Source organism: Thunnus maccoyii, chromosome 2, assembly GCF_910596095.1.
Source record: "Thunnus maccoyii chromosome 2, fThuMac1.1, whole genome shotgun sequence".
Classification (NCBI taxonomy): Eukaryota; Metazoa; Chordata; class Actinopteri; order Scombriformes; family Scombridae; genus Thunnus; species Thunnus maccoyii.
In genome coordinates, this window is record NC_056534.1 from 14,814,264 (window position 1) to 14,840,886 (window position 26,623).

General features: G+C 39.2%; 1 protein-coding gene across 1 annotated transcript; it reads left to right on the top strand.

Moving 5' to 3' along the window:
- The first annotated feature begins 1,350 nt into the window (after window positions 1–1,350).
- On the top strand, window positions 1,351–20,745 carry rnf150a (ring finger protein 150a). The gene is made up of 7 exons (XM_042398039.1): window positions 1,351–2,163; window positions 9,442–9,692; window positions 10,944–11,015; window positions 11,188–11,270; window positions 11,435–11,531; window positions 11,641–11,851; window positions 15,906–20,745. Exons 1-7 carry the CDS (start codon window positions 1,710–1,712, stop codon window positions 16,022–16,024), a joined length of 1,287 nt encoding a protein of 428 aa, XP_042253973.1. The 5' UTR covers window positions 1,351–1,709; the 3' UTR covers window positions 16,025–20,745.
- The last annotated feature ends 5,878 nt before the right edge of the window (window positions 20,746–26,623 follow it).

Here is a 26,623-nt window from a genome sequence, read left to right on the forward strand (position 1 = left end):
TTTTATTTTTGGCCCTCATCACTTACATTGTAAGTGCATTACGAAGGGATCTTCTAATGGCCAGTATGAACAGGAGGAATGATTATGGCAAGAAAAACCTATTTCACTGTTCATCTGTTCATTTACCTGACTGTTTTTTTAAGACAGACTTGTCCTTTTATAATTAATTAATTATTTACTTTGTTTTACCTTGTTTATAGATTGGTAATGATACCTAAATAAAATACCTTTTAGGTTTCTATGTTCTCTAGTTACAAGTAAGCTATAAATGTTAATACCTCATTAATAAATTGAGTAGATAAAGAGAAAGAGCCTCTCCTGCAGGCAGACCCACTAATTAAACGTTCTCTCACAACCTAGCAACCCAAACAGTCTTCCTCTTTATATAAATAACAGGATATTACTTTCTCAAATCATTAATAAATGGTTTGATTTGTTCACCCCAGGAAAGGTCATTTAATGGAAATTTAGCAAGGAGGGAAATGCCCTCCGTGCTGAGGATTTCATCCTAATTTTAGTCTATAAATGTTTTCTTAAACGTAACAATTGTGAGTGTATCTATTGTATCTATTAATAACTACACATTTGTCCCCATATCTGAGCACTATTACTGACAGTGGTTTGGACAACTCATTTCACTGTACATAAATTTTTAAAAAAATGCTGCAAACAAAAAACACTGCACACAAATTCATCAGATTTGTCATGAAGTCAAAATGGAAAAGACAAAATACATGTACACACAAAAAATGTACAATGTACAATATGGTGGAGTACGAAAAAGTCAAAATGAAGCCTTTCAAAAAGTGATTTTTTAAAATGAACGGATTAACTAAAAAATAAGACAGAAGACAGCAGTAGAAATTTTATCTCACGGATGTAACAATCTTTTTATTATTATTTTAGTTTGAGTTTGTTTATTAACGCATCATTTACATACAGATTTAATCCATGATTCATAATGGCTTTTTGAAATGTAGCAGTTTATTAACAAACTATAATTAAACATTGTCAAAGTCCATAATTATTCCAGTGACACACCCCAGCGTCCATGTCGGCCAATTTACCCAATAAAATCTATTTCTTTCTTGCTTCTGACGCACAAAGAAACAAAGAAAAAATCCTACAGTTTTATTACACATATCGTATATTATAATAAACAAAATGCTTTAAAAATGCATGTAAAAACTGTAAAGTTCACGTGAATATTATTGTTTTGTGTGTGTGTGTGTGTGTGTGTGTGTGTGTGTGTGTGTGTGTGACTTCAATTTTCATTGTTATTTTTTTATGTTAGTCTGAGGCACTGGTTTACACGATTTATATATTTATTTATTTGGATTTACGTGATTTATGACAGCTGCTCCACGTGCCATGGGGCGTCACTGGCACCTTTGCCCACGCCCAGGTCACGTGTCGATGAGCGGTGAGCCAATCCTGAGCGCCGACTGGAAACAGCTGACGGTGAACAACAACACTGGCCAGTCTTCTCTTCCTGCAGGTGGTGGTGTGTAGTGGACTTCGGCACGTAGTGCACAAACTCTTTTGGGCACCTTGTTTGAAGCGTCGGTATCTGTCTCTGACTTGTGACGTGACGTTAATGAGGTGAATGCATTTTTTTTAAAGTGAACCTCCTTTAACGAGAAAGGAGCGAGCTCTCCAGTGAGGAGGAGACCCGGAGCTCGTCATCCATCCCCGAGCCAACCCGCACAATGGCACCGTCCCTCATCCGTGCTTGCCGCAGTCTGGCTCTCTCGACGTGGCTGCTGTCGTTCTGTTTCGTGCACTTGCTGTGCCTGGACTTCACGGTTGCAGAGAAGGAGGAGTGGTACACGGCTTTCGTCAACATCACCTATCTGGACCCCGTTACCTCGGAGGTCAAAACAGAGAAAACCGAGTGCGGTCGGTATGGTGAGCACTCTCCCAAGAAGGAAGCCAGAGGACTGGTCCTGGTTCCGTCCCTCTTGCAGGACAGACAGGTGTGCGACCCGGCTGTCCGGTTCCCCGCTGTCTCTCCCAACACCGCCTGGGTGGCGTTAGTGGCTGCGGGGAATTGTACGTACAGAGAGAAGATCCGTAACGCTGCAAACCTCAACGCCTCTGCAGTTCTTATATACAATGTGGGCTCCAGCGGTGCCAACGACACCATAACAATGCCCCATCCAGGTAAGAAACAGCCTGTCAACATGCAAGGCAAGTCCTCTTTTTACAGTCTTTATTCCTGTCCTGACATTTATCAAAACCGTTTACTCTTGCAGCAAGCATCCTCCTACTACAGGTGTCTAGTATCGTGGAGGTCTGAGAACAAGTGTCACTAATTACTTGCTTCTTAAGTGTTGAGCACCTCTGGCCAAGATTAATGGTTTTCATCCCCAAGCTGAAGCCCCAGAGCTCTTCTTCAGCGTGTAATCAGCAAAATAATCAATTGGTAGAGTAGATGACTTGCAGTGCACTGACTCCCCGAGCAAATGGACTGATATCCGCTGCTAGAGATCTGCTGAAGTAGCAAACTGGCTGCAGGATTTGCTGTTGGTCTTGCTGAAGTTTGTCAATGTCAATTTTCCAAGTTACCAGTAACATTACTGGTAACTGGTATTATTTTTCATTTTATTGCAGTTCTTCCATGTGTCTAGTTTTCACTGGTGGAGTTTGCCTGTTTTAACTGTGCAGTTGTCCAACACACTGCAACTATATTCCTGTAATGATTAATTACAAAGCAAATAGGACGGCAAGAGATGATTATTTTCACCATCGATTAATAGTTTTGCCTATAAAACGCCAGAAAATAGTGAAAATTGCCCAGAAAGTTCATGTTTACGTCTTCAGATGTCTTATTTTGTTTGATCAACAGTCCAAAATCCAAAGATACTCAGTTTACTATCATGTATGACCAAGAAAAGCTTCAGATAATCACATCTGAGAAGCTGCAAACAGCAAATTGTTGGCTTTTTTGCTTAAAAAATGACTAAAACGATAAGTTAATTGCCAGACTAGTTGCAGATTAATTTTCTGTTGATTGACTAATCAATTAATCGACTAATTGTTGCAGCTCTAAAAGCAATAAACTGTTTCCTAAAGTTCTCAATCATTGAAGAAGATGAGCACAAATTACTTAACTGTTCCAACATTATGGGGAAATTACTTTTAAAAGCATTAATGGCTACTCATTATATTGTTTTGTAAAATAGTTGTGTATATATGTGAACATTGAAATACTTTTCATGATGTGCCAAGAAACACACAAATGGCCAGCATGTATATCAATTTGTTGAGGATAGTCTCTGTGAAGACGAGAGTCTCCCTTTACAATCTCACACGTCTCCTTCACAAATATTATTTCATGAGTCAAGAAAGGAACCAGTGGCAGTAGATAAACACACAATTTAAAATGTTGTGGACAAGCACAGGCTGCAGACTCGCAGGTAAATCCTCAAGACAAAGCTGAGGAACAACAACGGCGCTTATCAATCTGCTGCTGAAAACACCCATTTCAGAGACAAAACATGTAAATAAACAGTGTATAAACAGCACACTCAACACGCCTTTAACAAATCCATGCAAAACGTCCTTAAAAACACAAACTCCAGACTATCAGGTTCTTTTCAGCAGAGTCACATTCCCCACTTGTTTACCAGAGGCAGTGCAGGCTGCTGCATATATAATTAGACAAGCGCTTGCTGTTTAAGTAGCATCGAGAACAGTACGTTGCCTACTACCTGTTTATGACAACTTTTTGATGTCTTGACTAGTACATAAAAATATGCAAATCATAAACAAAACTACAGCCCAAATTTACTTGCTAAATGTAGAAATCCTATTTAAAGTTCATCTTAGACAAAGACAGAGGGGGGTTTACTTTAACGAAAGGCTTTTCAAAGAGATAGCATTAAGTCGCAGAGAAGATTCCTGAATGAATTATAGGGGCTGTTGAGATAGAAGGATACACTGACTGTGTAAACACTCACATCTCCATTGCAAGGAGGAAAAAGGTGTTGAGGAAAAATAACTATTTTCCACAAACCCTACTTGTGTTTTTATGAATGATGTGATGCCTTATTGATCTTCATTGAGAATTTTTCTTTTGGTTTGCTGTTCCTGGAGCTCGTAGACAATCAGTTCTCGTTTATGTGCTCTTTATGTTTGAATGCTGCTTCTGCATTGCATAACAGCAGGTTATCATAGATGCACTACCTTGCATTTTCTTATAAATTTATCGGTGTCCAAGAATTAGGATTAACCTTTTTATTCAAAACTTTAAAATATTTTTTTAGTTTAATAGTCTCATTTCTATTTTTTAACTAAAACAATGTATTACTTGTAAGACATAAAGTTATCTTTTACTTTTAGACCTTCTACCGTACAGTAGCGTTGAGTCAAGCCTTTTTTTACATTTAACTAGGATTTCCATTGGAAATGTGTCCTCAGCATGTTGCTAGTTTTCATAAAGGTGTGGCTGACCAACACGCCTGTGCTGGACAACAGCACAATGCCTGACTGCTGTTTGACAAAAGGATCTGCACAGAAACAGATGTTCAAACAAAAAGCAAACAACACCTGATGACAGAAAAGTCAAGTGACTGTGACTTGTTTTCACCCAGAAGCTGTTCAGAAGAGACGTCCATTTGTGCTTTATCACAGGCGCTTGTCAAGATAAGCAGATCATTTAATTCTATGTAAAGCCTCTGCAGCTCAGATTCAATGACAGACATTTCACAGCAAAGTTTAAAGTACCATTTTCATAGTATTCTGTTGTTTTTTTGTGTAGTATACCTGGGATTAATCACCTGGTTAAATAAAAAAAAAAAAAAACTTGTAGAACTTTAGGGCTGGATCCATTAATGACTGGCCTAGATGGATCGCAGGACTTTCACTTGTTATGGAATATTTTTCCATTCATGTTTTGCTATTTCATTCAAATAAAGAGTCTGCCAACATGTCCTCATTGATATCTGCAATATTTGTCCACTGAACATACATTATTCCTCTGTTCCTCTGTATCAAACAACATCTCCAGTGCACATCGCTGGGTTACTTGCAGCAGCAAAAGATGAACAGCGCCAAGCTATTTCAAAGACCTGCCCTGCTTCCAGCCGTGACATAAATATAAACCGAGATGCTTTATGAGACAGAGAAGACAGCCAGGAGAGGTGTGATGACAGCGCTGTTAGAGAGGAGGAAGGTAACGCAGTCTGACAGAGTGCAGTGACAAAGGGAACGGTCTTAATGTTTAGACTGAATGTAAGGCTGTCAAGTAAAGAATGGAGCACTTCTTCTCTGTCCAGAGCCAACACAGCTGGGCTGTAAAATCCACAGTTGCCAGAGCCACAAACCTCTCAGCCCTGTCTTAATTTAACCCTTTCCTATCAAAGCTGAACAGTGTCAGACCTCAGATAATGTGTGTTGACCCATTCTGAAAAAGCAAACTTTATCCCAACATGTCGGCCTGGAGGGACTTTCAGACTTTGAGGCCCTTTTAGGTTGAGTTGTATAAAATGAATTAATCAATTACTCAAAGACTCTGGAGCTTTGTATAATATTTTTGCATGATTAAGCTGCAGTGTTGCCTACTTTGTATAACTGTCAAATTCAGGGTAGTACATGGTTGTTAATAAACAGGTCACCAGTTAATTCTGTGGTAATCTGTGCTTGAGTGTTAACCCACTCTGAAGCTAGACTGCTAAATAAATCAAGTTCACAGCACAGAACAGGCTGGTATACACTAAATTTACCCGTTTAGTATTTATTTCTTTTTTGCCCCAAATTGTGGCCTAGTGGGTCTGAAACCAGGGATCTTTTAACAAGTTCAGCCTCAGTCTCAGACATTGCCCTCCTGTTTTAGAGGCAGCTATTTTTGTCCACTCTGACTGCGTCACAGTGAACAGAAGAAGGAGATAAGAGTCAAGGCTTAGGGAAATCTTACATGCCTTATTATGCCTTTCCTTATTTCCACTGAAGCTGGCCATACATGGCCAATTTTTTAGAAGTCTGCAGAGTTTGGGCGCAAGGGTTTAATTCTTGAAATTATTTGCCTTTTGACATTAGATGTTGTGGCTTTATCTTGTATTTATAAAGGCAGTTGTTGCATTACAGTGATTTCCCTTCACACCATATGGTCAGGAGGAGTGTGTGTATCTGAGGTTAAACACACAGAAAAAGAGGCTTACAAAACAGTTGACATGCACACATTTATGTTGTCAGGGAGTCTTGTCAGCATTCATATGGATTGTCGGGGAAGATATTTTTGCATCTGCTGAGAAAATGATTTTAAAAACTGTGAAACCATCTTCCGACCAAATGCTTACCTTATTTGAATTTTCATACCAAAGAGACAGGCAAGTCTGTATACACCATGGTGTTCAGCAGCATATTACCATCTGTTTGCTGTCCAAACACAAGCTTTTGTTTTCTCTTTCATTGTTTGTAGCATGGTTTGCTTTAAAAGCTCTACCATGCACACAGTTTGAGTTAGAAGCCTTCATCAAACAAGGATAAACCTTTGTTGGATCTGGCTGTTTTTGCAGAGGATGGTACACATGAAGCGTTCTTTACCATACCATAACAAACTGTCAACTTAAAAATGTCTTCAAGAATCCTGCTTTTGTCCAAATACACTTAAATTAAAAGTACAGCCATATTCTTGAACTGTATTTATGGAAGAATTTAAATATTTATTTTTTTATTTATGGTCAAGAAGCTCAGCTGCCTATGCTAATCCTTGCATAAGCATGACAATAAAACAGTTTAAAAGACATAATTTTGGTCTGACTACTAGACCATGGTCATATAAAATGTAGCAGCTGTGCAGATTACATAAAGGGATTTATGAGCATGACAGCAGGAATGCATTGCAGCTACATCCTGAAAATGTACCAAATGTGTCGGGCGTAAAGAGTGTAGCTCCTCGGGAAAACACAAAACACTGTCTCAGTGTTTCGGTGACAGTATCACCTCAGAGTATGATGTTAAAATAACTCCGTTCAGGGCATGAGGATTTGTCACAGCGCTGTAAATCTGGCAGGCTGCACAGGAGAAGCTGTTGATGATGGCAGATTGAATAAAGCCGCTGTTTACGGTGACTGATAGAGAGAGTGAAGCACCGCAGGGAGCCTCTGTGACAGCCGTGCAGCCGGAGCCATAAACAGGCAGCAGAGGGAATATGATGTAACTGTGGCTCAGGCTGTTGATGCAGTTCCTGGAAATATCAACCTAGAGCTTTACATCTGAGAGTAGAGACTTATTATTGTGTCTAGAAACTATTGAGTTGACTTCAAATAAACTGTGCAGTGAAGCTTGAGTGATACTGAATTTTTGAGAAAGAAGCCAATTTTAAAGCTCCGAGCACCTTTGTTTTAAATATTTTATATATTTAAGTATTTCTCTGTAACATTTAATATTCATAATTAAATATGCAACATTCACACTTAGTTTGACTAGCATTTGATTGACAATTCTGGCAACATAAGCAAACAACCCTGCAAAAAATGTAGCTACATTTTGATTGTGTTTGGATGTGTGTGTGACATGAATTGGGTTTTTTTTGTTTTGTTTTTTTTACCTGAGTCCCACCCACTTCAAACCAGTGAGAGAAGCACAGACAGAAATCTCTATGTATAATAACCAAAACTGTTCTCACTGCAGCAGAAAAATGTGTGTTCAAGTAGGAAGCCGTCACTCAAAGTAAGAAGCTGATTGAGAAAATGATTCATCAGGGCCTTTAAAATCCAATAACAAAATCACCCACCACATTAACAAAAATATTTGATAAGGGTCCCTTAAATGTGAAATATATATACTTACAAAACATTTTACAGCTGAAAAATAAACTTTTAAGAGTTCTCTGGTAGGCAAACTATGAAATACCAACAATAAATGATCTCAAAACACATTTTTGGCATTCTTGTGCTGCAAATTCAGTGTCTATCGACATACAGTATCCGTGATAATGATGCATTAGATCAATAATGTTCACCATATTTTATCTTCTCTTAATACTGAGCCATCTTTACTTTCCTATTGTGCCCTATGATTGGTAAACATTATTTATTTTTGTGAGCATTATGTCACAGTGTAAAAAGTTCAGGAGGTTTTTTAAAACTCTCTCAAAAGGTACATATGTTCTAGCAGCAATAAATTTGCAGCCTATTTGTTTTCATAACACGCTTGATGCGTTTTAGCTCAAGAAGCAGCGCACAAAATTTTTTTTTTTATCTCACATTAGGAGACTGAACCGTTGAGAGGCATTAGCTAAGAGTGTGAGAAGAAGCATATTCAGAGAAGTATATATTTTATGTATTTGTTAAATCCCTGATGGGAGTTTTTCTATAGTGCTAGTAACCCCTACAAATCATATAAATTTGGCATTCCCCCTGGTCGTCCTTCAGAGGCAGGAGGTGATAGATGCCTGGTGACTCTGTAATGCAGAAAGCCTTCATTGTGTCCGTCAAGCAAAGCAACAGATGGCTCCTGGCAGGAGGCCTCTGACATTGAGAGTGAGGCTTTAGTTGGTCTTTCTTGCCTAAGCTCCCGGCAACCTGCCCAAGTTTCCTCCTATAAACCCAAGTTTGAACCAGTTTTCACACCTGCTGTGGTTTAAAGCACAATTCATTACATACTGAATACACCAGGGATGTGATGTGATGCTGGATGATGACTACTTTCTCTGTAAAAAAAAAAAAAAAAAAAAAAAGATACGATTTCTAAATGTACTTGCATATTCCTGTAATTATAAAAGAACTAAGACAATATGCATAAATAGCATATTTTGACATTAGTTTGGTAAGGATATTGTAAGTTTAGTTAACTTTTGATGGCAAATAGATTTGCATTGTTAGAAGTGTTTGCCCTAAAACTGCAAAGATTAGTCGATTAATTGATTAGTTGCCAACTATTAAATTAATCACCAACTATTTTGATATCAGTTAATCATTTGGAGTCATTATTTTAAGAAAAATGTCCAAATTCTCTGGTTCCAGCTTCTCAAATGTGAATATTTTCTGGTTTCTATGATAGTAAACTTAATATCTTTAAGTTGTGGACTGTTGGTTGGGGCAAAACAAGACATCAGGCGCTCTTTTTTATTCAATAATTTAATTGGTAATTGATATAATATATATTTTCTGTGAATTGCATTTCCCTTGAGGTGCTGTTTCAAAGTTTTTTCCGCACAGGATATCAATCTGGGGGCAGGAATATTATATTCCTTTATTATATTTTTTATTTAATTTGATGTTTTTTGTCTCAAAAAACACATATTTGAAGATGGTTAGTCTAAAAATATCAAAATCAGCCTTCAAGATCCACCATGTGTTAATTTGTGTGTAATTGTAGTGTTTAAACTGCTCTTTGGGTGATTAAAACTCCCAAATTCACACACACACAACTCAGCAACAGTCCTGGTTCATCCACTAAATGTCTAAACTGCTGCTGTCTGTGTCGTATCTCCAGGTACAGGTGATGTTGTGGCCATCATGATCCCAGAGCCTAAAGGTCGGGAGATCGTGGCCTTGCTGGATCAGCACATCGTGGTCATGTTGCACGTCACTATAGGAACCCGCAACCTGCAGAAGTATGTGAGCAGAACGTCGGTAGTGTTTGTCTCCATCTCCTTCATCGTTCTTATGATCATCTCCCTCGCCTGGCTTGTCTTCTACTATATCCAGAGATTCCGCTACGCTAATGCCCGAGACCGAAACCAGGTATGACTGTATGCTCGTTGTTTAACTGTTTGTGCTGATTTATATCTGTCTACAGGGGATACTGACAGTGCAGTGGTGCTGTGGTCTTAACATTGATCCATGTCTTTTTTCCATCTGGTGTCGGCCCTGTAAGGCTTTAAGGAAAAGCCAGAATTAGTCTGACATCTGGCCGAACAGAGACATGGCAAACCAGTGAACCATCAACCAGCTCAGCTTCTGGCCCTTTGAGCCGACAGTGCAAATACTCGCTCTCGCCATCTTATTTTATTATGAATGGCCGACTGTGACGTTCTTGTGACGTCCGTAATGATAATACATCACCATGCCTGTTATAATAGGCGCTGGTGCCATGACAACCATTGTTTGTATTTTCACTTTGAATTATCTTGATTTATGTTGGACAAAGAATTCTCCCATAGCAGCAAATCTGCTTTCAATTTATTTCCAAAGGCAGCCAAGTAAAGTGAAACAGACTTTGAACGTTTACAGCATTACAGTTTGTTTGATAGATAACTACTGTAAAACTCTCAGTCCTGAGAATGCACAAATACACAAATCTCCCCTGTATTCACACACGTTATAGTATATTTGCCCAGTTTATTGTCTCTGTCAGGACTTTATGGGCACATACACAATCTCAAAGTGGCACTCTGTAAGTTACCAGCAAATCAATACTTTAAAGAACACATTTTCAAGCTCATTATTGTATATACTGCCAAAGCAGCCACTTCTCCTATCCTGGCAGCATTTTTAAAACCATCAGTAGTTGAAGTTGGATACTTTGTCTAATGACCTGATTTCTTGTTTTTAAAGTCACTTTGTATTAAGAGGAAGTGGTCGGTCTGTCATTGGTTCACTGGTTTTCTAACTGTGGTTCAGTGGTGGTGTTTTCCTCTCTCATCTATTCACTCAGGCCACTGTAGGTGATGTAAGCTCTCTATTAATTTCCGATAAAACAAATGTGAAGAAGGAGGGCAGGGCAAGATTATTTTATTTATGTAGCACGTTTTTACCTTACATTATAGTGTATACAGGGAAAAGTGACAAAACGACACAAACACACTGATGCATTCACATGAACATTTGGGTTTGTGATGCGATCCAGCAAAGAGGAAAGTATTTCAACTTGTCAGCTTTATATTGATGGATCAGTGAGATACCTGCATACTGCTGTGTCATTGGCTGGCGTTTGGCCACTGTTAAAAACTGACTGTCAGTAATAAAGTAAGATTTTTTTTTAATGTTTTGCAGAGACGTTTGGGAGACGCTGCCAAAAAGGCCATCAGCAAGCTTCAAGTACGCACCATTAAGAAGGGAGACAAGGTGAATGTGCCCCACACTAAAAACAGTATATGTTATGTTAATTTAAAGTAACATAAAGTATGTTTAGCTACACAGTAAGATCCAAAATATACATGAATTCATGAAAATAATAATTTTAACATAGATTTACTTTAATCTTTTAATTCTTTCTTGCTTTTGCTTTGTGTTGTAGGAGACGGAGTCAGACTTCGACAACTGTGCAGTGTGCATTGAAGGTTATAAGCCGAATGATGTTGTAAGGATATTACCATGCAGGTAAGGCTTGCTTGATTGATCACTGATGTACATAAGTAGGAAAAAACTGCATGTACATACTACATGATGTACATGCTAGATCTTTCATTTTTCTCTGCATTGTAACATCATGATTATTTGTGTTCAAAATGAATCATTTGTTTTCTGCCGTCTTCTTTGGTCAGGCATGTCTTCCACAAGCACTGCGTAGACCCGTGGCTACAGGACCACCGGACGTGTCCCATGTGTAAAATGAACATCCTCAAAGCTTTAGGAATCCCAGTAAGTTCCTTTTGACTTATTTTTGCAAACTCATACCCACATATATAAATATCTAATCTCACTCTCAAGTGCAAAACATAGAAATGATGTGTGTGGTGTGTTCATCCAGCTCAACGCAGACTGCTCCGATGAGAATCCTCCAGACTACGAGGCAACTGTCGGGGGTCAACCCACCAACCCCATCAGCGGCGCCAGTGAAATCACAGTGAACGAGAGCTCGGTGGTGCTGGATCCAGCCGGAAGGGTGATAGGCCTGCAGCTGCTCCATCCTGATGCAGACACAGAAGCTCAGGCAGGGGAAAGCCGCATGATCGCCAGCAGTAAGTCCAGACGTCATATATTTAAAATACAGTTAATAAAATGACAGCAGGCAGTGAGGAGGGATTTCTGACAAACAGCTAAATTTGGAAGTTGGGATGTTCAATCTTAATTCAGTCAAAATGAGCACCACATGCTCTCTGATGTCTATCTCTACTGTTTCAGACACTAAAATTATGCAAAAAGAAACGTGTCTTTGCCAGAGGAAACTAGTTTTCTAACAGCAAGCTTGTTCTGGTTTTATTCTGCTTTCAGGGTTGAATGTTTTATTCTGAGGCTTAAACCAGGCCAGTGGCCACCTGGTCAGTGCTCCCCACTTCAAATCCTCTTGGGCAATGCAGGAGGGAAAGAATAGTCCTCCTTTCCCAGAAAGTCACAAGCTAAAAGTTAAAAGAGAACAGAGTACTCAGTAGTGCATTAAAATATGTTCTACTTTATACAAACACCTAAGGGCTGTTTGCTTTAACTAACAACTATTACACCTGCAAGCTATCAGCACTTAGTTTGTGTTAATGTCTGTGAGTTCATGCACATGCTCACGTGTGTGTTTTTGGGCCACTTATCCTCCAAAGCCAAAATAATTGTCCAAGACAGAGCTTGGAGTAGAATATTGTATTTTTACTCAAAAGATTATTATTGTGTGGGCTTCTTATTTTCATCTAGAGTGGCGGGTTAGTTATATCGCATTTGCTGTGGATCATTGATAAGAATGCACATGAATATACATGTAACTCTAGCAATTAATCTTTATTTTAGACTGTGTACACATGTGGGTGTACAGGAAATAATACAGAATAGAAACTAAATCACTCACTTGGTTAGCTTAAACCCTTTTACATAATGAAACAACTCGAAACATTTAACTACAGTAAAACTGGCAAAACTTACCCCTAGCTGCAGGCAGATTTAATACAAGAATCAAATTTATATTCCCACAGAACACATAAAGCAGAGATTGGAGGGCCTATTTAAGGGGGAGAGTTGTTGGTTTCAGAGAAGAGAAAGAAATGAGAGGATGTCCGTGTAGCTGTGTGCACGTGAGCTTGCATCCTAAGTTTGTTGAGTTCAGTTAAGATGAGTTTGATTTGCTTGTTTTTATTTTATTTTTATGGAGACACTTGTTTTTGGTTACACTTGTATCACCTCTTCTTTTAATTTTATAACCCAAAGTAATAAGTTTAAGCTACGATATCATGTGTACCTCTTCCATATTATTTCATGTGATTTTGCACTACTTGGAAGCTAAATAAGTCCAGAATTTACTTAAAGGGCAGGTTCACAATCTTTTCAAGTCTCTTAAAACAATAGTCAGGTCCCCGTATGAACATTGAAACAGGTTTTGCTTGTGGCAATCATTTCTCCTGTTGATACTGACCATTAGGAGACCCCTCCCCCCAAATGTGCTGACAATGTAAGTGAAGGGGACAAAATCCACAGTCTTAGTTTTGAGCAAAAATGTATTTAGGTTTTTTCTGAAGTGAAGTTAATATGAGGTTTCAGCTGTCTGAGATATTCAAATAAAATGGATACCATTCCACAGTTACAGTGTTTTTTGTAAAAAAAAAAATCCCTCTTTGTGTTTCTACAGACAGTTTTCCTATTCAGCTGCAGTGGAAAGATCACAACAAAAAGAGGAAATTTAACATGAAAAAACAGTAACTTTGAAAGATATTGAATTGATTTGACTAATTTGGACAGCTGAAATCTCATTTTAGCTTTAAAGAAACTTTTAAATATATTTTTTGTCACCCATCACTTACATTTAAAGTGCATTATGAAGGGATCTCTTAATGGTCAGTACAAACAGGATAGAGTGAAAAGTAGCAGCGCACACAGCTGTTGGTATTTGAACCTCAACTGTTTTTATATAAATTGCCATTTCTGCTGTTTTGATTACGCTGATGATGGCTTCTAGCTGAAACACATTCGTCTCTGCTCAGAATAAATAAGAAGACTATTGATCTGTGAGTGCTGGTGTACTGTTTGCTTTGTTCAGTATGAACAGGAGGAATGATTACAGCAAGAAAAACATATGCAAATGTTCGCTTGGGCACCTGACTATTGTTTTAGGACAGACTTGAAAAATTGTGAACCTATCTTCTAATAATAAACCATTTTTTAAAAATGCAAATGCTAGATCATTATGGTAAATGACTTTCCACTTTGCCTTACAAGTACTCTTCTACAAGGTACTCCACAGCTGCTAGCACAAAGAGCCAGGTTTACGTTTATGTGTTTGACAAGCAGTAGATCAGCTCACCACAAGCTTGTATTGTTCTCGAGACTAATTTGAATGTAAATTGGAGGCAATCTGTCGTATGTCGCAGCACTAATGAGCTAACCGAGACGGTGACACTGACAGGCAGTTAGCATGAGATGAACAGGCAGATCTGGCATGATTTCTGCTGCTGTGGGTTGGCTGTGATGGAATGCCGGTTGAATTGCGTCTTTAGTCTGAATAATGAGCGCTGTCGGTAATGATATTACTGCTATCAGTCTTCCCAGAGTCAGCCAGCTATTGGGTGTGTGCTGCAGTCAGGGTCTGGAAAAAACCTGATTTGTTGCTGGAATGTGCTTAGTTCTTGTTGTTTGCTTAGTCCTTTCTTGTGGGTTGGCAGAACTCTAATGGACAATAAATTACAGGTTCAAATTTCTCTTAAGACTATACTTAACATACTTATATGTATATTGAAAGAGTTACTGATCACTGTGAGTATTCCTCCTGTGCATAAAGGCTGTTAAAAGATCTCTTCCTAGTACAACTCCAATCTATGATATGGAGGACAAAATCTGCAGTCTTCATTTCATGTAAAAGATGAAGTTTAGTTGAAGCTAATGTGAGGATTCAGCTGCATAAAGGTGTCAGTATTCTTAAAATGAACAAGTTCAAAAGGCAAAAGTGTTAGGAGGCGAGGAAAAGCCGCCATCAAAGGAGGGGTGAGACACGATAATCATTTAAATATGGTGCAACAGTGATAACGGTGCACCCCTCGGGACAGTTTCACCTCAAAGGTATTCATGGTATTGCACTCAAAGTGACAGAAGTAATTGTTTGAAAAATTAAAAACAAAGAACTTGAAAAGTTCAAACCCTGCTTACTTACTTTCTGACCTCCACACACTTGACCAATTGCTGAATGAAGTGGGTGTGACTGTCTGGGGTTTCAAGCATACTGTACTGACACCTTCATTTAGCCAAACACAGTCCATCTATGGTTTCCTCTGACTGTTTACTTGTTGAGCTGTGACAGAGGGGCAGTAAGGGTTGGTTTATGATCGATCAGAACTGGTTCATACCACGTGCTGTCCAACCACATCAGAAATCAAAAGTTTTTACAGTTATTTTGAACGTTTACACTCGAAGGCAGAGTGAAAAATCGGGCCGTCATAGAGAGGGTGGAAACATGATATCATTAAAATATGGGGATAACACCACGTTTTTCAACAGTCTCTCCTGGAAGACATTCATAGTGTTGCACTCGGCTGTTCACGTTAAAAGTGACTGAAATGGTTATGTCAGTAATGTAAAGAGAGAGCTAGAGAGTTAAAACCGTAACCACTTTCTCACCACGCACAGCTGCCCAATCTCAGCGTGAAGTGGATGTGAATGTTGGATTGTCTGTTTCGGAAAGTCACAGAAAAGGTCCTCCTTAATCCGACCTCGGAAATGTTTGGGGGAGGAGGTTTCTGAAGAGATTCAACCATCAGGCAAGCACGTCTGACAGAGTATAACAACCCCTTAATACAGAAATGTACAAAAATCTGTAATTTTAGAAATTACCCAGTTAGTTTGTATAACACAGACTGCTGAATCATTAAATTAGCTTCATTTTATCTACCAAAACAAGGACTGTGAATTTTGTGACCCCATCACCCACAGTGTATTGTTTCATGGCCAGAATGGAGAGTATGAATGATTGAATTGAATTGAATATGAAAACAGAACAGAATGTTTTTCCTGTTCAAGGTCATTGGTATAAGGACAACTAACTAATTATAACTTGGATCCTACAGTGACTGGTTAAATATTAATGAGTTACCTCCCTCACTCCCTCAGGTGAGCACCAGCTGCCGCTCAGCAGTGAATCAGACACGTCTCTCATCATGACTGGCGAGGTAGGCATGTCCGAAGTTGACCTGTCCACGGAGCAGGAATGTGATGAGGCCAAATCCTGAGCCAATTGGAGCCAAATAAAAAGTCACCAGGAAAAGGAGGATTGAAGCAGAACCACATGACTAGGGTGCCCAAAGACTCACCTCGTCTTCGGCCGCTGGAGGAAGTGACTTCATAGAAGATGGGCTCATGAGCAATACGACCCATAGCAGCATAAAAACATCCCCTTCTGTCTTTACTGACTGAAAAACAGATCTGTCCCTGCATCTGTGGACATGTTGCTTGCTCATTGTCTTGCAGTCACACTTCACCATCTAATTGGTTTGACTGCCATGGCCAGACAGCCAATCACAGCTCTCACATGGCAACCAGACAGCCAACCACAGCTCTCACATTGTGGCGGCCCAATTTTTGTCCACGTAATCTGTTTCACATCCTTTAATCTATATACAGTAACTGCTGCGGCGATTTTTGAGCCCTTCCAAGTACTGAGATGGCAAAATATGTGTTTCTTCACTTCGCGAGCCCAAAACTGCTGCTGGACACAATAAGGGGATGGAGATAACAGGGCCTCCTTAATGCCAGATTAAAGTTTAATTATATATGTGCAAATGGTTTGATTTCTTGGTACAAGATCACTGCCAAAATATTTTAGAAGTAAGCTGTACTGATATGACATGGATACATAGCACGTATAGAGCCTAAAGAAGATTTTTTTCCCAAGCCCCTAACAGTTCCCGCCAGCAGTTTTCCTACTTTAGACTTGTTATCCTTGAAATTATAAAGCTTAGTTCTTTAAGTTCATGTGGTCAAGTGACATTGCGGAGTTGGAATATGTATGCACAATTTATGACTTTCTATATGTAAATGTTCCTGTCACTATTTTGTGAGATCTTCTTTTTTAACTTTACCAACTATATATTCCTGTTGTGGAGAGGAAATAACCAAACACAAGCTAAATATTTCTGCCCTCACCTATGACAATCGTAGCTTGCCACAAGCATTTTGAAGTGATGTCACCCATTGCCCTTTTAAAACTGCTGCTGATTAACAAGTTTTCACAGCACGTGCGAGTGATCACGCCCCGCTGTCAGGAGGGTAATTTACTGTATGTACTCACTGCTGTTAAATACAGCTGGCAAATCAAGTTGTCACTGCCACATTCTGGCAGAGTGTACAGTACATATTGTAGACGGATTACCCAAACTTGTCAAGCCAGCCAATATAAATATGTCAACAAATCTTCTGTGCCAAGCTTATCAGTAATATTGTTAACGTTTTTCTTTTCATGTGCACTGATTTCCTTGGCTGTCAAACAGACTAGAATCTGTGCATGATATGAAACCTATAAAATACAGGGAGACAGAATTGGATAGCTTACGTCCATTGAAAGATTGTGTGACTGCGTTTTGGTGTAAAAGGATAAAAAATGAGATGCGTTGGAAATGGTCAGGGTTTTAATTTCAGGAATTTGATGTTCAAAGCATGGTGTATTAAATGGCATGAAAAGCTTGATTTTTTTTTTTTTTTTTTTAGATAATGAAAAAGGGGCATACATGTTTACAGTTGTAGAGGAATTGAGAAGTTTGGTTTTGACTACATCCACACTAAGCCTGCTAATTTTGAAAATGCATGCATCCTGTTGTTTTCAGGGTTTTTTTTGTAGAAGATCTCTGTCCCCATTAAAACACCTGAACAATCAGAACATGTTCAGCATAAATGCTTCCTGTTAATCAGGCAAACAGTAATTCCTGCACTGCTGCGCTGAAATCAAAGCACAATTTTATGATTCAGATTCACCTGATAAACATTAATCCGGGTAAATAACAACACCTTTATTGTGTGATCAGCTATATTGACATTTAAGCCATTTCTGTTTTTTATAAAGCGAGCAGCACCCGCAGAAGATTAACGATTAGTTACCTTACTTAAAAGCCCAAGAACAAAGAAGGTTATCGCACAAGTTTAATAGCTTTCAACTATAAATCAAATGTAGAAAATGTAACGTGAAGTTGACCGACAGATTTGTTATTTCGGAAATAGTTTGAGTCAAAAAAATCCTTTCATTTTGATTAGCATTTTAGTTTCTGCTTAACTTTATGTACGTTTTTAATTTAACATCATCAAACCTTAATCACCACCAGCAAGAGCAGCACTGTTAACTATAAAATGGTAAGTAACTAAGCTAGCACATAGCATTTTATCACACTTAGCATCTACATCAGAGAAAGTGGATCTCGCAGCTGCAGCTCTGTCTCTGGGTCAAGACCACAACAGATAAATAAAGATGCATTTTCAAATTTAGCTAGCTTTGTGTGGACACACTCTTAGACCTCCATAGTAATGCTGACTGTTAATTCATATTCATAATCTGTTACAGTTCTTTTATGTTTCCTTTTACTATCGTATTGTAGTCCTGTCAATCACCTCTAGATTACCTTTTCAGTAACGTGATCTTGCAGGATCTAACACTCATTTGAATCAGTCTCCTCTCACATTCCTGCAGACTTGCATACCAAAAAAAAAAGCACAGACCCGCTGACTGGATCGATGAAGCCAGTGGAATTTAACTGGGTTTTCTCTCAGTCACTGTTTCCATTATGTCCTGCAGCCACCTGGGACTTGGTTATGTAACGTGCACATGTCCAAACTCCTCTGTTTGGGTCAATCATTGAATGATCATCGAATGTACGGGCAAATGTTTCAATGTTTCATGGAAGCTGTGGCAAATTACAGTGTGCCCACATTGTAGTTTTTATGTCTTTAAGCGTGTTGTGAGAATTTGTTCTTGGCTGTAGCAGCTTTATAGCTAAAGTAAGAATATTTTGGTTCTGACGGCAGTGTTTCAGTGTGAAATACTGTCTTCAGTTGCAGTAATTTCCCAGGGAAAAGCTTAACAGTTTTACACATTACCTCACTTATTCAACTACACACTGACCACTTCTACAGGCAACCTACAATTGTAACATGACTGAAATGTGTGGTAGCAGCACGGAAACATTAATGAATGTACATTTTCATATACTATCTGTTAGACAATGTGGTGGTAGTAGCTGGTTTTATAGAAAGCCTGTTGCTTTTCGAGCATTGTTTACCTCTCTAGCTTTTGAATATGAAAGTGGAGAAAGGATTTGATTCTTGCCAGCCTGAAATGAATGCAGATTCAGGACCTTTAAGCCTCTGTATTTTAGAACAGCTCACATGGATGAGACGGCACAGCACGTGCGATAACCCAGAAACACCCAACAGCTTTGATTTCTCTTGCTCTCTTCATCTTGTTCCTCGTTCTCTCGTGTCCACACTTTGAATTCTGGGGTCTTCTTCTGTCATCTTGACTCCCTCTCACACTTACACACAAATATAACCAACACTCTTGTCTCCATCTGACCATTTGTTTGGTTACCATAGCGACAAGATAACGCAAAGCACATCAATTTTCAGCAAACAGATCACTTGATTCTGGCTGTACTGCCTAATTGGACGTGTTTGTGTGTGAAGTTTATTTAAGGCCTTCTTTTTACTGAGCAACTTAAAAATGTGACCAAGATATAAGGTTGTCTTCTCAGTTTTGCCTGTTTACAGTGTTTGAACACAGTCATTTCAATAGGAACTATCTTACAGGAATAAATAGAATTCAATGGTAATTTACACAAAAGACATAAAATATATGATATTCAATGTACTTATGAAGTAATAGATTGTTGTCTCTACTTGTACCTGCAACACTGGGTAACACTTTATTTTATGTGTTTCTAAGAAAGAACTATGCAATTTGGTGCTATTATAAGAATATGAATGTCCTTAAAAAAAACTCAATCTGAACACAAGTAAACAATTATTTATTATTGGAAACTTTTTCTCCGTATTTGTTTTCTTTTTAATTCATTCATTCATTTATTTTATTAGTTTATCTGACAGGGACAGTGCTCATTGGACAACAGAAAACAAACTCAGTTGTTGATTAAAATGATATATCCTATTAAATACACAGCATAATTAATATGCGCAAAGCACTACAGTACATATCCACCAATAAATAATGTCACAGTAAAAAACATGGTACTGTAGTTTGCTACAGTGCATAAATAAGAAGAACAAAAAAAGACGATTGAATTGCCTTGTAAACAAATGTGACATTTTTGCATGTTCAGCTGACACCTGTGAACTTACTATAAACTATTTAGGTTACTCTAGTAGTTCATTCAGATAGAAATGAATGTACCACTTGAACATGTTCTCTATTTTTGCTTATAGTACCAAATTATGTAGATTCAGGAATTCTTCTTAGAAAGTATTAAGAAATGATTTAGAAATCACGCACCTGTAGAATAAAGCGTTACCCAACATAGTTTTATCATAGGTAGTTAATCAAGGCTTTCATCCATTTCTTTTTGTTCTCTTTGTCACATTTGTTTTCTTCTGGTTGTGTAAACCTTCCTATATTGCACTTTATCCCGCCAGCGGATGGGGAACGGCTTGAGAAAGTCTTTTTTTATGTACAGCTTTTAAGAATGAGGGCTACAGTATTGAACATGGCACATGACCCACGTGTTGCTTATTGTATAATGTTCTTGTGATCTTTTATCTGTACTGTTGTGTATGTGAGGTGGGGGGAGTATCAATATATTGCACACTATACCCAGCAGAAATATCAGCATTGCTATTTTGTAATATAAAAGACTTGTATGATTAGGAGTGCCGCTGTCCTTTTCTTGTACCATGATGCACGTGTAGGAATGTCTATGATTGTGACTTATAATAAATTTGAATCAGGTTTTTTCAACTTTGATAAACCTGTTTGTTTTATTTAAAAGCTCAGTTAAAAAGCATGTGTGTCATCTGCTCCTGCGACGTTACCTGCCACGCCCTCTACTTCCTATCCTGTGTCTCCCTAACCTGCCGCCACTCTCCCAGCGCTCACTCTCTCTCCTTGTGTGTGTGTGTGTGTGTGTGTGTGATAGTGCGAGTGGGGACAGGTATGCTAGAGTCAGAGCAGAGCCCCACCAGCTGCTACTCGTTCCATAATCACGACCTCTACAAATACTCAGCCCTGCCACTTCCATGCTGCCAAATCATAGCATGTCATATGACTCCTGCATCTGTAACAGCTTGTCCACCATCAGACACAACAGCTGAGGACAAGATGAGTACACTGTGACTGTTTTTAAATGAGTCCAAAGTTATCTTTTCTTCAGACAACGTTAACTCCTTTTAACATGACTAGTAATGTGGCACAACTTGTGTTTCATGTTTTTGCCATTTGTAATGACTTAAATCAGTGTTTTTTTAAATCCTGGTCCTGCCCTGTGAATGGGTTGTCATCAGGCTTCTGCAGAACTTGATGACAAGCTGATCATTTGAGTGAGGCGTGTTGAAACAGGGAAACATCTAAAATATGCAGAGCAGGGCTGCCCCAGGACCAGGATTGAAAAACACTGACCTAGATATATAGCTGCCTGCTAACATAGCAGCTTAAAGCTGCTGCGGCAAACAGTTTCACGTGTGTACATGCATTTATTCTGACTTACTAAGCTAGCAAGTCATATTGAGACTTTGTTTTGTTGTGATCCTGAGATAACACATTGAAGTAAGGGTGTGTTTTTAATATTTTCCGGCTACATTTGTTCACCTCTAAAATGTATTCTTATCGAGTATATCCAGTATCCGGACCAGAACTGTGACTTCCTTCTCCTCAACCAGTCAGGACCCTTCTATGACCCAAGTTTAGTCACATAATCTGTAAAGTTTTAATTGATGCAAGGGGTAACGCAAATTCATTTGTGAACATAGTCTGTGTATTCATGCTGAAATGTTGAAAGTTTAGCCAGACAGCACTTCAAGACTGAAGTCTGTGAAGTGCTGTCTGTTGTTTCACTTCATAATGTGTATCCTTTTTTGTTTGTTTTTCCACCCATGTTTGTTATTCTCTGTAAAGCACCTGCTGACAAATGTATTGATTCAAACTCTGATAAATAAATCCGCCTTAATGAAGACATGAGGCCTACAATCAATAATGAAAATTACTTTGCTTGTGTGCAAAACAGTAGCTGCTATATGAATCGTCTATCGACAGATCGGTGTCTCATTTATATATTTTCTCTCCCTCTGTCAGATTCTGTATGCAAGCAGGAGACTTTTTCCTGTCGCAGAAACTTCCAGTCAAAAAGTTGCAAAGAAGGACGCTGCTGCAGCTACCCTGCACAGTATCATCAGAGAGATGCAGGGAGGTGCGAGCACCAGGGACAAAGGAAATACTGCCAGTATGGACCAATGGATATACTCTCAAAATCCAGTGTGTTTGAATGTGTGAAAATAAGCCGCTATCAGTATCTAAAGATTGCCCAGTCAAGGTTAATGACAGTATGCTTAAACAATCACCTGGGGTTGGTCAGGCACTTTACATGTGAATAGGGGTGTGCCCAAATACAAATACGTTATTCGGCAAAGCACAAATAGTGGGGTTTTCTACGAATATTTGTTTCATACAAATATATTAAAAATTATTTGTTTTCAGGAAGAAGAAAAAAAACATGTCAAATACCAGCTCGCAGATCGGTTACATCACTATCTCAGTCTCTCTCCTCTGCTCCGCTGTTACGTCTATCAGCAGGTCTCAATGAGGGGAGTCACATCCACCTCCTACATGACGCACATTTCCTAATTTGGACATCACTCCTGGAGTTGGGAGTGTTCCCCAGAGATAAAGCTGAGCTACTGACACATGCAAAGTTCTCCCAACTGACTCTCCATAACCTGTTGTTCCCCTTCTCCTTTCCACAAAATCAGGTTGTAAAAAATAGGCAATAAATGAGAAGTGCAAAGCAATAATCACCTTTGAAGTTCTGCTCTGGATGTTGCATGCTGTGCTGTCTCTGTGTTATGGGTGTATAAATAGGCAGAGGAAGAGGTCACAATGAGTAAGTTTTAGCTCAGTAATCAGTGCAATCATCTATAATCTGGGAGACTCCAGTTCAAGACCCAGTGTGGGGACCTCCTTCGTACTTATTGTAACACTTTAATTTTCTAAATTAAAAGCGTAATAAAAATAAAAACAGGATTTTTAAACCTCTTTCCACTTTTACTTGAATACACATACAAATAATTTTGCAGCCTCAAATACAGATACAAATACAAATACTGGGCCCTCTGCACATCCTTAACAGGGAGAGCTACATTTATTTCACCAGAGCAGGTACTCTAAACTTAAGTTTAACCATAGAGACCAACATTTTTAGAGTAGATTTTTAAGTTATAGACTGAGTTAGCCAAAAAAGAGAACATGTATTGTATTTCTTTATCCTCCGCTGTCTATCAGGGGCCAGCTGAAGGTGGCCCCTGTATGGTGGAGATGGTGGAGGGACCTCGCCAGCCACTGTCCCGGTCTCTGCCTGGTGGGAAAAATCTGGTGTCTGTCCTGATGGAGTACAGCCAGCACAACGGGAACCCCATCGAATTCATCATCACTGGCCAAGTAGGCCCACCACATGACCCAAGGTACTGAATACTTCAACCCCTCCTGAATCTGTCCTTTTGGATGTTGTTCACCCCCACCCCGTATTCTTAGATTCCTCTGTGGTCGTATATTTCTCCTCAGGAAAGGAGTTGATAGCTATTTCTGTTCAATGTCAGCTGACAAAGACACAATACTGTCTGTGTCCCTCCACTCCTTACCGCTCTTTATGTTTTTAATCCATCCCTTTAGGCAGTCAGCTGGATAGGAGATAAGGTACAAACTTGTTTTTCTCACTTTCACACTGTTGCATCTCCTCCTTTATGTAAATGTGAGAGATCAGCAACTGGTATCTCATCAAAGTGTGACATCATGCTTGGTCTCAGATTCAAACCAGAAACATTTTCAACCCTTTTCACTCTCTCTGTCTTGTTTTTAGGTTCATATACAGGGTGAAGGTCGGAAAAAGTTTGTTTGCAGAGGCCTCGGCTCTGAGCACAAAGGCAGCCCGCCAGCTGGCAGCAGAGGTGGCCGTCAAAGAATTAATGGCTGATGGGAAACAGCAGTTCAACAAGGTGAGGAGTTAGATTCCCAGTTGCCCCTGGTTTCTTCCAGTGACAGTGATGCCGCTGGTTCTGGGACTTCATGCCCCTCTTTGCTCCCTTTTATAGCAGATAAGTTGCGAGCAGCCCATGAGGCAAGAGTTGGGGACCTCATCAACCACCTTAACAACAATGCAGTATCGGTTCTTCAGCAGTATGCCAGAGTCCAGGGCTTTGCTGCTGAGATCTGCCTGGTGGTTCAGTCTGGGCCACCACATGAGCCTAAGTGTGTGAGCAGCTCCAGACACACAGACATATACATATTTACACACTGGATAAAAATATCTTGCTGTCAGGGTCTCCCTGGTCCTGGAAATATCTGTTCTTGTTGTATTTGGCCTTTCTGCCTCATTTATTTTGATTTCTCTTGTTGAAGTAACACTTCACAGGCTACAGAAAGCATTGGAAATTATTTTATAATAACCATGGTTTCCTTACTTGACAAGATCATGAATACAAAATGAGACCTCCGTGGTGATTTATTTGGACTTGTTACTTATTTTGAGTCCCAGAATTTCTCAAATGAAAACACTGAAAGTCATTGAAAATAACTTGGATCTTGAGGTTAGTTTGGAAACCCTGTTCTATCCTCCTCTGATTGCCTTTCTCTTTGTCCCTCCTGCTTAGGTTCACCTACCAGGCCAAGCTGGGTGGATGCTGGTTCCCTCCAGTCTGTGCATCAAAAAAAAGACAGGAAACAAGAAGCAGCTGATGCTGCTTTACAGGTTCTCATTGGAGAGGCTGTGAGGGCAGCCGGCATTGGGGAGCTTATCCTAGTGTAGGTACTGACCTTTCTTTTTTTTCTTCACGTTTCCTATCATGAAACCTGAATATGTACCAACATCAAAAGAGCCTTCTCTGGAAAAAGGCAGTATTTTTTTTGTTTTTTCATTTTTTGGACTTTACTTCAGTGGTCTTGATTACAGCACAGCTGATCAGCTGTCAGTCTGCAGGGGTTAAAGGAAGTGCTCACAATTTTTCAAGTGTGTCTTAAAATAAGTCAGGAGCCCAAATGAACATTGAAACATGTTTCTCTTGCTGTAATTATTCCTCCTGTTCATACTAACCATTAGAAGATCCCTTCATGATGCACTTACAATGCAAGTGATGGGAACAGTCCACAGTCCTCTATGTATCCTCATTCAGGCCTCCATAGGAATGATTTCCAGGTCACCTGAGCAGCAAGGAGACATGGAGTCAGTCTGACTGCATCTCTCTGCAGGTGCTTCATGGAGGCTCTGCCCCTCAGAGCTGAGTGACAGAGAAAGTTGTGCAACAATATTTATTATGTCACATTTGGAATCAGACATCCTGCCTGACAAAGTAATCTTAGATCATATGAGTTACTCAGTAAGGCCTTTTGTTGCCAAACCCATTCAGTGTAGATGTTGTTGGAAATTTGGGCACAGCTCACTTGTGTGTAGACATGATTTGGGGATATGTGGTAAATGTGGAGATGAGAAATGCAGCGGCAGAAACTGTGAAAAAGAACCCAAGTGTAATCAGTGTGGGGGGAGTCATGAGGCATGGCACGCAGACTGTTCAAAGAGAAAGAAAGAGATGGAAATCATGAGGATCAGGTCCAAGAGAGGGCTAAGCCAGGAGGAAGCAGCTAGGAATGAAAAGATTCAAGAAGTAAGGGAGAACAAATAAGATAGGAAGCATAATAATATGTTTTTTGTAAAGGCGAGATTAAGTTCTCCTGGCCATGGTGATTAACTGTGCTGCTGAGGCAGAAAGGAAATCCAAGAGGATAGAGATGTTGATGCAGCAAGAACGTTTTTGGATATCATGGAAATTACTGGAGAGGAAGTGCGGGGGCTGTTGAAAGAGGCTTTGAGGCCCTCTCAGAGCCTAGATTGAGAAGTTGTATTAGAGAATGGGATGAGGGGTGGGGAAGAACTTTATCATTTATAAAAAAAAAAAAAAAAAAGAAAAACAAAGATATTATCAGGTGGTCAGGGGGAAGTAGCTGTCAGTAAAACTTCATGTTTGCCCACAAAAAGAAACTCAAACGAGCTGCTGGACTGGTGGAAGATTAATTTAATTAATTATTATCATCTACCCATTATTTTCTGGTCTAATTCTTGTGTCTATAAAATGTCAGAAAAATAGTGAAAAATGACAGGTATTGACATTTTTCACCATTTTCTGACATTTTATGGACCAAACAAGAATCAATTACTTGAGAAAATAATTGACAGAATACCAAAAATGAAAATAATTGTTAGTTGCAGCCTTAGTGGCATGTTATCATAGCTGGAGAAGACGGTTACACTGAGCCTGATAGCATCCTGCTACACAAAACAAGAGCCACAGACTCAACTGAACAACAACATTAACCACATTAGCTTTCCTGCTGAAGTCTCCTTCTTATCTTACTTACAAACATGAACATGTCTTGTCCTGGACCTTAGCTTGTTGAACAAGCCACCTAAGAAACATCACCAGGAAAAAAGTGCACCACTAACCCACCCTAGCCAGCTGAGATGAAAAGGAGCAATTCTGATATTTTTCAAATACCTTTTTTTCCCTTCCTTATAACTATTAACAACACATTAAAAACATGTTGACATTATTTTGACTGAGAAGAGGGATGATTAAATGTG

Bases quoted from the DNA above. Each gene is read 5' to 3' on its own strand.
- rnf150a (XM_042398039.1), top strand. From the start codon at position 1,710: ATGGCACCGTCCCTCATCCGTGCTTGCCGCAGTCTGGCTCTCTCGACG. The intron at 11,271-11,434 runs GTAAGGCTTGCT...TTCTTTGGTCAG, and splicing joins GTAAGGATATTACCATGCAG to GCATGTCTTCCACAAGCACT. The intron at 11,852-15,905 runs GTAAGTCCAGAC...TCACTCCCTCAG, and splicing joins AAGCCGCATGATCGCCAGCA to GTGAGCACCAGCTGCCGCTC.